Genomic DNA, 14,506 nt, shown 5'->3' on the forward strand with positions numbered 1-14,506 from the left:
ATCTATTTCTTCCGATATATAATAGAAAATCTCATAGTTCTTGGCTTCAATGATTCAAACATAAAATCAGATTACTTTGTGAGTTATTCCAAAAGTATCTAATTACACAAATTAATAAATTGTAAAGGGAGTTCTTTTTTTAAGACCGTTTCTATCTTGGTACATAAATGTCTTATTTAAGCTATAAAGTTTTTTAATCAAGATGTTGCTCTTAACTTTATATCGACAACTCAGTGGTTTACCGAGTCGAGGGTTTTCGACTATGAATTATAAAAAAGGGAAAAACGGTATTTTTGTTTATAATTTCTTACCTCATTATTAAAGAAGTACAATTTCAATAAAGCTTGAGTAGAGGGTTAAGACAAAAAATGGAAATGCTTTGTTTTTATTTTCGTTCCATCATTATTACTTCGGTGTGTACACTCTCCTTAACCTGTTCATCCCGTTTAAGTATAAAATGAAAAATCCAAATTTAAATATTAACTGTAAGCGTTTAAACGCCTTCCAAAAATAAGAAGACTAGCTCTTTTAAAAGCAACACACGATTTTTTCGATGTTTTTCGCATAAAACAATCGTAACGCCCGTTATCAATTTTGGAATTCAAATGCAGTGCTGCCAGACCGTCGAGTTTCTTTGTCTGACTTACTTGGTTTGTTTCCTTGCTACTCGAGTAAAATGTAAAATGAAAAAGGTGTAAAACTCTACTTATAATTTACATTTTTGTACCGCTATTGAAAGAGGAAACACCCTGAACAATTTTAAAATATCTATGAAATATTAAAGAATTTTGAACTAATACACTAAAAAAAATTCATGTTTTAATTTTATTTTTAAAAAAGCACTGATAAAAATATAAATACCCTTTCAAACAAATTAATCAGTACTAAGATTATGACAGGAATATTTATTAGAAGCGAAACGAATGAACTGTGTAAATTATTTTTAAAAGTATTGATAACAGCATGGGCGTGGAAAATTTCATGCTATTCTGCTCCAGAATGTTGCTTCGAAGGCTGGGTTCGATTTTGTTAAGCTTTGTTTTTATATTTCCATTAACTTTTTGCGAAACGCAAGATAAACCCAAGGAAGTTATGTACACAATTTCCATTCGAGCCCTGTCTGAGCTCCTGGAAATAGAGAATTCCTATATGGAGCATTTGAAAAACTATGTTAGCTTTCTAAATCAGAAAGTCGAAAGTCTTCGAATGTACATATAATATTCCAGAATCTCCCAAAAAGTTAATAATGACGGTATAACTATTCATCAGGTTTATTAATTCGGTGAAACATGAGAATCTTCTTAGTAAGGCGGATCGCTTACAATATGTGTCCAATCCACTTAATTCTTTGGGACTTGTGAGGAGAGCTCATGAAGATTGGCCCAAGTTAATGGCATACATCAGAGATTCAGATACTGCAAAAGGTGCGAATAATAATTGAATTTTTAAAAGATGAAAACCCAGGATTTAATATCCAGGGATGAGGTTAAATTTATCTTTTTTCAGTTGATGTTGAGGAAATGCATACACTCGTAAATCGGACCCCCATCGCAGAGGATATGCAAGAGGCCTTGTTGGGAATGGATAGGATAGAGCACTTTTATGGACTCAAGTCATCAGATATGGTCAAGGGTCTTCTGGCGGGCCATCAACTGCAGTAAGAAAATAATAATTAAATTTAACTTAAGCAACTGATTAAGATAACCCAATAGAACCCGAATGTCTGCTCCCGATTGCCTAGCTCTAGGAGATTATATGTATAACAGATCAGAATTTAGAAGGAGTGCCCAGTGGTATCGATTAGCCTTGAGTGTTTTCAAAGAGCCTCAGAACAGTATTGCTCGTCAGTTCTATCTTCCAAAACAAGAGGAACTACGAAGAAAGTTTGTTATCAGTCGGCTCCAAGAGGGCAAGTATGAAAAATAAATATTACTTACCTAATTATTTCACATTCAAGTATTTATAACTAGGTTCTGTCGACAGCTTGAGTCAATATCTCAAGGAACTATCTGAAGACCCAGGGACTCCACTGGCCTACTTAAAGCCAAAAGAAGCTATTACTGCCATTGAACGGGGCTGCAGGGGAAAGTTTCCACCAAACCCTCAACTGGTGTGTCGCTACAATAGAACCACAACGCCATTTATGCGAATAGCTCCTCTCAAGGAGGAGGAGATCAGCAGGAACCCTCTTATCTGGCTGTATCACGATGTGATCTACGACAGTGAGATCGCTCAACTGACGAATTTGACCCGAGATGAGATGATCCAGGGCACAACGGATAACTACACAACTCCAGACCAGCTTATTCGTCTTTTCCATGTCAAAATCACCGAAGACGATGGTGGAAAATTGGACAAGACCTTGGTAAATCGCATGGCGGATATATCAGGTCTGGATGTTGGCAATACAACTTCATTGGCCAGGATCAATTATGGGCTGGGTGGCTATTTCCCAGAGCACAGCGATTACAAGGATATAAGACTTTATCCGGCAAGTATATATGCTTTTTATACAAGTATATAATATTGTTTTATATATGAGAATATATCCTCAATCCTGTTAACTAGGAACTGAATGAGGAAGGTGATCGACTAATGACCTTCTTGTTCTATGTAAGTATACGTTTTAATGTAAAAATAAAATACTAGTTTCAAAATATAAGATTTTTAGCCTACAATGAAGAAGAATACTTATATGCTTATTCATTTACAATTTTTTACCCGCGTATAAGGTAAGACCTTTAGACAGATCGTTTTAAAAGGACATGATTTTAAGTAATGACAGCTAAAACTTCCTTTTTGGTATAAAAATATTATATTTCGATTTTACTTAAAAGTACCAATTCATTATAATATACCATAAAAAAGTTGTTCTCCGCTAAGTTTTTCCTTTCTTAAAATTCCTACAATAATTCCAGTTTTTGCAACTTTCTTCTCCAGATGACCGATGTACCAGTGGGTGGGGCCACCATTTTTCCCTCCGCCCAACTTTCCATACAGCCGAGGAAGGGTTCCGCCCTGTTCTGGTACAATCTGCACAATAATGGCGAACCAAATTCCTTGACCAGGCACGCCGTTTGTCCCATGATATTGGGCAACCGATGGGGTTAGTACTTAAAAGATCTTAAATTTAAAAAATTAGACCATAATTCTTTTTTATTTTTAGTTTCAGTTAAGAGCATGTTGAACTATGAGCAAATGTTTAGGAAGCCCTGCTACAGGTAGCAACATATTTTAAATAAAACCATTCCGTTTTTAAAGATACACAAATAGTTTTAATAGTTACTTCAAATGGCAAATGATATTGTGATAAGCTGGGTTATGTGCTGAAAATAAAATAGATTTAAAATACTTCTTAAGTTTGTAACTAATCGATTAAAAATGCTAGCCAATTATTGATGAGCCACAATATGAGCCAATTGGCTGGCTGGGTCATTATATTATATTTCAGTTCGATGGTTAATGCTAAGACTTCCTCAATTAACGTCCTCCGTTCCATTTTCCTTCGGTGATTTATTGGGTGGCACGTAAAACCACCAGGCGCACGTAAAGCAGACTACGGAACCCAGTTTGCAGATTAACGCCAATAGCCACATATAGCTGTAATAATATTATTATTAAGTATTATCCTTAGAAACAATCAAACTATTAATCTCACCGGCTGATATAATAGTTGTCGTAGACAAGACAAGCTCCTCCAGCATCCTTATCGCAGGACTCCTGCCACAAAATGCAGGATTCGTCGATCAGGGCTCCAAATATTAGGGGAGCAGGTATGGTTCCCAGCAGGCGTACCTTTATCCATTGCAATCCCAAAGCAAAGGATCGCTGTTCATCCTGAACACATCTGAAAGCAAGACAAAAATTGTACATAAAACTTGATCATGTAATTGACTTAGTTGTACTGAAAGGCACTTGAATTGAAGTTAAGTTACTTGAAATACAATCCAGATTTTTGGTGGGAAATTAGTTACTTAAAATACAATCCAGATTTTCCGTTCTAAAGTCATATTTTTTTAAAATGTTTAATATAAGTATTACAAAATTGTCTGTGCAACAAAAATTACTTCTAGAATTAGTCCTTACTAGTAGTTATATGTCCTTATTTTCTTATATCTCGTAAAATATGTTTAATATAAAAACATTTTGTTCTATTCTAATAGCTTATTCAGGTAAGCTCTAAAAGTCAAAGTTAGGATCAATCGGTTTTATATTTTAATTGTTTTTTAAATATTGAGCATTCCTTGAACGTATTTACTTTCTTACTTCCAACTTCGTACCTTAGCTAATTAAAGGGTGTCTTGCTTGTTGATTTTTTTTCCAGTGGGTTATTAAATTAAGGAAATGTATGTATAAAGTTGACTAACCTCAGTGTGGCTGACAGGGCGGGCATGGTGGCCAGGAACGTGAAGACCATCAGGATGAAGCAGAGGGCCACGAAGATCGGCAGGGTCTGGCACGTGGAGTCGCACTTCAGGTTGGTGGCATCTGGCCGGAAGTCGGAGGATCCCGAGGATGAACTGCCCTCATCCACCCAGCCAACGCTTTCGATGCAGCTGCAGTTGTGGTAGCGCTTCATGCTGTCCGAGTGCTCTTCCTGAGCACATCCTGCGAAGCATGGACTGTAGTACATGACGCCATTGATGCCGCAGATTGGATCATAGTTCGTACGACTGCAGCCGCAATTGTAGTTGCAATCCGCCTCCAAGGCAGGTGGATTACTCCTGGCCTCCAGATTATAGCCTGTTGTGACGCCAGCGAACTTGGGATTAGGACAAGAGACCAGAAAGCAAATGGTGAACAGGGCCGCCACCACAGTGGCCATCAGGCACATCTTGATGATTCCCCGGCAGGCCAAATTCCACTTCTTGACCAAATAGCCGCCGAGGAAGGTGCCACCACCACCGGCTGGAACCGTGATCAAACCCATCACCAGGGCAGAGTGCATGGGTGAAATGCTAAACTGGTTCTCGATCTGCTTGGGCAGGAAGGCGGCGAATCCGGCTATGACCAAACCCTCAGTGGCTCCAGCCAGGTTCAGGAAAAAGAAGGTGGGATTTCCCAGCAGATTAAGCACCGCGCGAGGAAGTTGTCTCAGTCCCCTCCTGGCCACTTCACTGGACCCATCCTTCTCCAGTTTGGTGGCATGCGCCTCGGAAACCCTTTCCAGCTGCAGCTTTTCCGCCCCGGGAAGCAATTTCGGATAGCCGAAAATGGGCAGGGCGATCAGGAGGCACATGGCGGCCGCGAAGATGAAGCCCAGCCACCAGGCTCCAATCCAAACCTTGCTGTCGCTAGTCAGGCTGAGTCTGCAAGGGGTGAAGATAGGATTTAAATTAGTTAACTAATGCAATTTTCACCTGGTAATTATTATTACATTTAATCTATAAATTCTAGTACAAACATACATTTTTTAACACAATATTTACGTAAAAATCCTCTCAAAACTTAGATATCCTCTTAAAAAAATTTATTCAAACTTATTAGTGAAAACTTCAATATCTCTTCCTTAATTTCAATTTGCATGTTTCCTCTGGCTTTTTTTTTATTTACCGTTTAACACTAATAAAAAAAGGCACCTTAAGAGCAACTAAACTGTTGTTTTACCAACATATTAACCACAATATCCTATATTATTATGATTTTATTCCAACACCCAAAAAAGATATTTGCACTGAATTCTAAAATATTTTAGAAACTTTAGAGGCTTTGCCCGTTTTTTTCTATAAATAATAAAAAAAGTTTGTTCTTATAATAAAAAGAAATTGACTTCAACTAAACATTTTTGACGTTCAGCGCGAATAATATATACCTGGTCCAAAACCACAAATTAACATTTTAAATTTTCAAACCAATAACTCAGGATTATTTTCCTAGATATTTACTATATTTAGTATATAATGCCAGTGACTATAACTTTAGAAATACTTGAATCCAATAAGGAACCCAAAATAAATACTGTATTTGGCTTACCCAACATATCTCATTTTCCTAACCGAATTTTCCACTTTTCCGCCTTTTAAAATAACTTGAATGGAAATTTATATTTTCCGCTGAATTTTTCTTCACAGCAGTGGCTACAAAAGGTCGCCAAAAGTATTTGTTTAGCCCTAACCACTCGTAAACATGTACAAAATCATAAACAAAATTTTCATGTCCTCGACATAATTTACGAACTGTGGAATGGGGGGTGGGGGGGTTGAGCAGACATTATGACTTATGGCATCACCTTGACAATAAGCCATGCGGTTGTATCCTCGAGGATTGGGATGCAGATGGTGTTCTGTGACTCCTCCTGGTGACTCCTTCTCCCCTTACACCAACCCACCCAGCCACACCTGCCCACCGTGCAGGTGAATCAAACAAATGCTCATCCTCATTCGCACCTTATTTCCTCGTTGTCAGCGGGAATGTTGTTTTATTACTCTCTGGAGATATTTACACGGCGAGGTGCTTTGTGGGTTTTGTCGTTGCCGGGTAACAAATAAGCTTCGCAGCATCTCCGCCCCTTTTAACCGCCCTTAAAGTCACCTGCTCTTTATCTCCATCAGCACCCATTCACCCACTCACTCACTCATCCGAGGGCACTAAGTCACTCGATTAATAACAATCATAGCCAGCTTATCAGATGCACTTACTGCGCGGGGTCCACGCTCATCCAATCCGTGTAGATGAGCAGCAACTGTCCTCCGAAAACGTAGCCAATCGCAGGTCCCACGGTGGCCATGGTGTAATAAATGCCTGCGAAAACAAATTTATATATTAAACTTCAATATATAACGAAATGCCATCGGTACAATTTGTCAACGAGTCATAGTTATACCAAATATCATTATCAAACTCCGAAATCTTAATTTGCCTGTGAAAAGTCTTCAATTGCGACCCTTGATGATACAGTGCGTTTCAAATTGTAGGGAAATTCATGACAACATGCTGAAAAACCTTTAACTCACTTAAGATTACAAGTTGATTTGGAAAATAAAGTCAAGTTAATATATCTTTACTTCAATCTTAAACTGCAAAAATCATATATTTCTTAAAGTCAAAAATTTTTTAAAATAATTGAAGAGATTACTTATTATTATATATATATTATTATAATTATTACTAATTGTAATGTTCTGAAATTATTCAAATAATAATAACATTAAATGTATAATAAAAAGTATAAAAATACGAGATCTAAAAACAGTTATAATAATAACAATTTTTAAATACATTAAAAATGTTTCGGCCTGTATTAAAACATTAATTGTTCAATACAAATTATAAAAATACGAGATCTAAGAACAGTTTTACTATTTTTCCTAGATTAATATAAAATGAGAGTAGCTATTTCGCGGACTGCGCCTTTATTTATTTATCTTTGAAACGCACCGTGCAATCAGCTCCTCGGGCCAACCCTCCATCCAGCCCAAAATGGAGCAAAACTCCCAGGAAGAAGCGAATTTCAATTGTCTCAATGCCAGACAGCGATATCCAGGGAGGCAGAGAGCCGATGCTGGACGGGTTTGATAATTTCACTGTCTTCTTCGGATGGCACGATAAACCTAACTAAGAGGCAATAAATTTCAGCTGCCGTTGGCTCTTCCTCAGACCCGCGTCTCAACTGAGTCAGCAACAATCTGGCTCTTTAAAATTGGGTCAACAGGGGGAAGGAAGCCGGCTGACACTAGACTCAGGACTCAAGACCCAATCCCGAACCCAAACCCCCGGGAGGATTGGGATCACAAACAGTAAACAGTATTTACTCCCTTTGTAGCCGACGTAGTTTGGCAATAAGGCGAATAAAAATAAATATTCATGTGTGAGAGAGCAACTAGCAGATACTTTGATATCTTTGATATCGTATAAGGACCAATAGACCCATAGTAAACCCCCCCCAAAAAGTGTGGGTATTTGTGCATACATACTTCATTTGTTGTGCGACTGCGACTGCGGCAGACAAAAGTTTTGGCGCGTCTTATCAACGAATGCGTCGTTTGCAACTTACCCAAGTAAACAGATGACATCTTCTTTGAGACGTTCTCATCGATATAAGTGACGCCCAGGGTGAAGAGGGGCGAGGCACCGGCTCCATGGAGGAGTTGGGCCGCCAAGAAGAGCCAGACCGTCCAGGTTAGACTCTCGCCCTCCCCCCAGCCATTCAGTTCGCAGGCGGTCTGCAAGGAACTGGGAATTAGCAGGGTATCCATGGTATCTTCCCCCAAAAATCCCCTTACCATTGTCTGACTGGAGTTGGAGTTGGCCTCACACACATTCGCCTCGGCAATGGTGGCTCGGTATTTTCCCACCAGGAAGTTGGGCAGCAGAAAGACCAGCGATCCCATTCCCATCACGATCAGTCCGATGGCGATGAAGCGCGGCTTGGAGGCTCCTCGTCGTCCGCCGTAGTAGGTAACCGGTACCAGGCACGCGAATGAGGCCAGATCATAGCCACTGGCCACAAGTCCCATCTGCCGGGAACGCAGTCCAAAACGTCGCTCAATTGTGGATATAGACACATTGATCAGACCGTTCACTATCAAACCTGTAAAGAAAAGGATTTTTAAAATACAATTATTACAAAATACAAGATGATAAAAACAGCGCTGAGAGCCCGTGGGATGAAAATTTCCTCTGCCGCCGCTCTGCCGCAGTTCTGCCTCTGTTGACCACTGACCACTTAAAGGCGGTATCAAAACACAAATCAATAGTATACCATTCTTTTAGCAGTATTTAATCTGTAACCATTTTGTGGATAAAAGCATTTTAAAATATATACAGAGAGAAATATCCAAGAACAGTGTTCTTGATTTGAGAACATTCGTTCTTAAAAAAAACTTAATATTAGAAGGAAATGTTGAGAAGAGAAAACTTAAATTGAGTTTATCTAACAACTTTTTGATAAGTATACACTACTGACTGGACTAATAGTTTATTTGTTGATATATACTATGCAAATACCGCCAACTCAACTTGATTCGAGCTAAATAAAAACATTTTCAATTTGAAAATGTCGTTCTATTTTTAAGAACATTTTCAACTCAGATGAGTACGTTAGAATTTTCTCTGTGTACCTAAATGTTAATTTAGTAGTAAATAGTTTTTTAGAAAAAACTTCCTGATATAAGTCACCTTTCGTTCCTCTTCCCCCTAAGATCATCCCCCTTTCCAGAATCATAAAATGGTGTTTTGACTTCACCGAAGACCGTCAACAGATTGTCATATACTGTGTAAAGGGATGGGAGAGGGCAGAAGATAGTCCTGCTGATAATGGAGGGGGTTAACTTGAGTTCAGTTGAGTTGAGTGCTAAGGGGCGGGTCATAAATTAAATATCTGTACGACAAATTGATTTTGAGGGCTTAGGCGAATTTTCTATCGTAAATAAATATCTGTTAGTTCTGGGCCCGCCCTCAACAACCTACAAAGCCATTGTTGCTTACAATATTTCGTTTTTTCTACGACGAATTCAATTTATTTTTCAATAATCGCCCAAAAGAAGAGTTCTCCTGGTCATCTTTGGTTAGAAAGGTGACGGAAAGCGGGGAGGAAACTTGGTATTGTTGGTGGGAGGAGTGGACACTTACAAGTCATTTACCCCACTAAGTGCAATAATTTAATAAATCCCGATAGAAACCTTGAGACGGGGAAGTTTTTACTAGGGAGTGGGAGTAAGTATGTGACCTTTGATTTGAAGTATAAAGTGAAGTATACAGACTGCATTGGATACGTGACAATCTACGATTTTGCATGTGCATCGATTTCCGTTCGTGGTGGGGATACGTGGGGATGCGGAGAGATATGAACTGTTTGCCTAATTAGCAGTAAAGATATCCAGCCAATTACTTTAAAAAGTATTCAAACTCATTTATATTAATTATATTTTAAATATTTCATTTTAAAATAATACTAAGGTGCCAATTAGGTCCCTCCTTTAATTAATTTACAGATTTACTACCTATATCCTAAGCAATTCTTATGCATATGATCATCCTTTGAATCAAAATGTGCACATGTTCAGAATCACTCCCATTTCTAATATGAGTTATTTGGCTAAATTACTCATTTCCATAGAAAGATGCTGAATGCAAAGCCATAAAAAACAACAATAAACCATTTGACGACGAGAGCGGAACGCGGCAATCCAAAATTGTTGCGGATGATTTATGTTAATGCCGTGTCAACTGATTAATATTTTCGGTCACGTGCCGCCTCATCCGCATCCGTAAGCCGAGCCACGGGCGGGATGTCACCCACATCCACATCCAACCGGAAGTGCTCCCAACAACAGCCCATCCACCAGAGCAGCCCAGTGCAACAGATGCCAGCAGACCATTCGAGCTGCAAGAACTGCATGGATATAGATTCAGTTTGCTTACAGCACACGGCCAAGACATAAATACTGGACATGGACCAACATCCAGCCGGAGATGTCCGCGTGAGAGATTCTACAGCGATCGTAACCCAACAATGAATCATTTTATATTACTTTATAATTTAATTAGTTTAAATGTTATCTAAGTTTCACGTGGGTATACACAGAAAGAAATGTCCAAAAACATTGTTCTTGAATTGATAACATTTGTTCTTAAAAACCGTGTAAGAACTAATAGTTTATTTGTTGAGATATACAATGTACATAAATACCGCCAATTCTACTTGATTCGAGCAAAATAAAAAGCTTTTCAACTTAAAAATGTCGTTTGATTTTTTAGAAAAAGATGAGAAAGATGAGAACGTCAGCATTTTCTCTGCGTATAACAAATTTCTCTAGAATGCCATGCCTTCTTAAAATAATAAGGATAATAAGAAGGAAATTTGCTTTTTATGTGGTCCTTCATAAAGAAAAAGTGATTTAAACGTAAAGAGACTTTCATTTTCTAAATACTTTAATACTTTAAAAAAAATGTTTAGGATTATACTGAAATATAATATAATATAGCTTCTTTAACTTTAATAAGGAATTTTTTTTTTAAATAAAAAATATATAATATTTTTCTTTGGGGCTTTTCAAGTTGTTATTTCATGTGAGTCTAACATTTAATAATAAAAAAAGTAAGATAATATTAACAAATTTAAGCCCAAAATCGAGTTTACCCTCACGTTAGCATCTTCGCTGGCAGCCATCCAAAATTGCTAATGCTGGCCTTCATCCAGCGAGTGCATTTTTGCAGATTTCATCCAATCCCTGGAACACAGCCTAATCCCCCGGAACAGGCACAAACGTGTCGTCAGCTTTCGTGAAATTGGCGAATTTTAATTAACCGCTTGAACCCATTAGGAGTGGGAAACTGAGGCTGGAACTGAGCCGTCGCCATGGGCACCAGCAGCAACTGCAGTTGGGATCAGCCGGGGGATCTGGAGTTGGGTAAACAGCGATTAACATTGTTTTGATTTATGCCGCTGCCCTCTCGCACCCCCCGACTCCGGTATAACCATATAACCTATAGCCTATGACAACGGCAAGGGGCTGGGGGCCTCGAACTCAAACACCCACTCAGAAAACTCCTTGGAAAATGGCAGGCTAAAACTGGGCCCATTTACACTTCAACGGGCCTTTCAAACTATTCAAAGTGCGGTGATTTTTTGAGGTTAATGCATCCTCGGGCTAGAGCATCATCAGCTCCCTTGACTGCTCCCGGCAGATATTAATTTTTAATTCGCTTCTATTCACAGGAACTCCAGCCGGGTTGGGTGCCACCTCCCTGCTCCTTCCTCCTCCCAGCTCCTTGGACGAATTCTTATCTGTTGCACACAGTCCTGCTGGCCGAGGCTGGGAATGCCCAGGATGCTAATGAAGCGATGCGGATGTGGATGTCCTCATCGCCATCGCCTCCGTCTTTGCATTGTCTTAGCCAACTCGAGACTTCTGGGATACAGGCTCGCTAAAAGTTTGCTTGGCAAAAGTTTGTCTTGTAATCAAGAAAAATATGGCCATGTTGATTCAATATATTCAAGAAGCCAAAGGTGCATTCAAGAGTGCTTTGCTAAAATTATTTTAAGCCCTTCTACAGCTGGACAATTGTCTTGTCTTGGAAATATAATTACCTTAATAAAGAAATCATGTAGAAGTACGGGTGTTTGAGGTGACTGGTTTTTGTATATATACACTTAAACTAAAAACTTGTATCAAATTAATTGACGTTAACTTTGTTGGAATTTTTGTTTTTGTATTTTAACTTGGCAAAATCTGAAAATGTTGAGTTTTTAAACAATTTAGCAACGGTGGGGCGTGTGTTGATATTGTAAAAAATCCGTTTTTTCAAAGTTTGTCGAGTTGTAGCTTACAATATACTCAACGTAGCCTATTTATTTATTCACCAAGATTTAAGAGTAACATTTTAGTTGTAAGCCAAAACATATATCACCTTACTTGGCTAACGCACTTCAAGATATAATTAAAAACTCGGAAAAACCAAAAAAAAGTTCTCAAAAAAATCTTTAAAAAAATGTATTCTAAAAAATCTTTTTGACCACAAGCATTTTGGCTATAAACTAGTATTAATTGTCAAAGTTCTTATAACCAATATACGTTAATTCTCATGTCAGCCATTTCAAAATATGTATTACTAAGGTTTCGAATTTTTTGGATTAAAGCATAACCGAAAAAATCAATTGGGGGATTCGACGAAAGAATTTGTCTGCTCTCACATTATACAAAAAATTACACTATACCAATTTTAAAATACGGGTTCACAGTGTGAACTTCAGACTAATCAAGAAAAATAAAATTAAGTAAAATTTAAAGAACGTTAATTATTTTTGAAATCATGATTAAACATTTATAGTGCATTAAATTCTTAAAACGATTCCAGTTTTGTTACTCGAATTTTGAATACCTGCCCGGTTTTTATTTGCCCGGTATTTATTTCAAAATTCAAAATACAAATAAGTATAATTTCTAAAATTATACACTTCACTGAATTCAATTTACAACGTCGACTTTCTTGAATTTAACGCTTAACCAAGAAGCGTCCGCGAAATTCAAACAGAGCGTGGGCGGAAAATTTGCGAGACGAACCATTTAACGGAATTAAGTAAGTACATAATATGTACATAATTCGGAACGAAATATCACCTTGGAGAGCACCGCCCCAGCAGAGCCAGAAAAGAGCCCACTTGGCGGTGCAGAAGCGCTGGAGCCACGGCGGACTCCATCCGCACCAGCCGAATTGCTGGCTATCCGCATCCGAATCCGCTCCAGAGGATGCACTTCCCACTCTACTAGAGCGGGCACTATTATTATTGTTCACATTGGCGCACTTGGGTGCCACGACAGTGTTCGAGTCCAGCTCAATATTGGCCTCAGACATGGTTTCACTTTCTGGTTCCTTGTTGTTGCACAATAATCCGCGATATAATTGCCACTGCGATCCGCACCGAACGAAGGCCGGAAACTGACTGAGCTCAGATATTCAAAACGCGCCATACAGAAGCTCAGACCGACTTTGCTGTTAAGGACTCGCGCTAACAGGGCTCTGTTGAAGGAAACCAACCCTGCCATGCCACCCCCATCCCACTCGAAACATCTCGGATTCATGAATGAAATCTTTCCGCCCCCACTCTCATTCAGCTCCTCTTATATTACGGGCTGCACATATCAACAGTTGTCATGACGCTGCTTTCGTTATTATCTGGGGATTCGGTTTTCCTTTCAGATGAAAATGATAATATTCGCATTGCAAAATATTTATTCAACACTTGCCCGATAATTTTCATGGTGTTTGCCTTTAACACACGACATGTAATTAGCCTCCGCTTATTTAAACTCCAAATCTAATCTACCTTTATAGCAGTCATACATTGAGAACTATTTTTCAAATTTCCAATTTATATCATTTGATACTAACTTTACTTTAAACCTCTATATTTGAGTACTTTGTAGTATAAAGAATATTTTAACAAAAAGTTCCTCGTTAGTTTGGAAAATCAATCAGCCCTTAACTGCAAGTTAAAGTAAAAGGCATTTATAATTTCATTACAACTTTCATGTTTATTCAATAAATTTTTCGGTTTAGTAGTTTTTTTTCTAATTTATTAACTTATAGTATGAAAAATAGGTAATAAACTTGCCAATTTTAAACAAAATCATAGCTATTGACAAAAAACAAATTTAGCAACAAATGTGTGAACATATTTTTTAATGGGCTTGATGGTGAATTTCGATTGCCGAAAAGAGGGATCTAGTATAAGGCAAACTCTTAGCGTTTGATAAGCACCAGAATCATCTTCTCCTATTTGTAAATTAAGTACGATACATTTTTATAAGTAATTCCACTTAACTCAAGAAGATACATTTTCGATTGGTACATTTTGGAAAATATTTGAAAAATTGGTTTGCTTTTGACTACTTAAATACGTACATAATATATATAGAGATATACACATATCCATATAGTTACATTTAAAGTTTTAAACAATAAAATAGTAAACAAAAACAAAAATCGTTAACAACGAAAAAAAAAACTCGGAGTTCGGGGTAGCTTCGTCTAGAGACTCCCCATTTCCTAATAGAGAGTACAC

General features: G+C 38.0%; 2 protein-coding genes across 2 annotated transcripts; one reads left to right on the top strand and one right to left on the bottom strand.

Annotated features, from left to right (window-relative positions):
* Nucleotides 1-999: 999 nt before the first annotated feature.
* LOC108015013 (prolyl 4-hydroxylase subunit alpha-2) lies at nt 1,000-3,287 on the top strand. Its single transcript, XM_017081281.4, has 8 exons — nt 1,000-1,208; nt 1,270-1,424; nt 1,507-1,657; nt 1,713-1,909; nt 1,971-2,491; nt 2,569-2,613; nt 2,941-3,106; nt 3,167-3,287. The coding sequence occupies exons 1-8, from the start codon at nt 1,000-1,002 to the stop codon at nt 3,223-3,225; spliced, it is 1,503 nt and encodes a 500-aa protein (XP_016936770.3). The 3' UTR covers nt 3,226-3,287.
* Nucleotides 3,253-13,825, bottom strand: Oatp26F (Organic anion transporting polypeptide 26F). Its single transcript, XM_017073544.4, has 7 exons — nt 13,062-13,825; nt 8,223-8,530; nt 7,994-8,162; nt 6,639-6,741; nt 4,368-5,309; nt 3,659-3,847; nt 3,253-3,600 (listed from the first exon to the last, which is right to left on the bottom strand). The coding sequence occupies exons 1-7, from the start codon at nt 13,294-13,296 to the stop codon at nt 3,477-3,479; spliced, it is 2,070 nt and encodes a 689-aa protein (XP_016929033.3). The 5' UTR covers nt 13,297-13,825; the 3' UTR covers nt 3,253-3,476.
* Nucleotides 13,826-14,506: the final 681 nt, after the last annotated feature.

The sequence above is a fragment of the Drosophila suzukii genome, chromosome 2L (genome assembly GCF_043229965.1).
Source record: "Drosophila suzukii chromosome 2L, CBGP_Dsuzu_IsoJpt1.0, whole genome shotgun sequence".
NCBI lineage: Eukaryota > Metazoa > Arthropoda > Insecta > Diptera > Drosophilidae > Drosophila > Drosophila suzukii.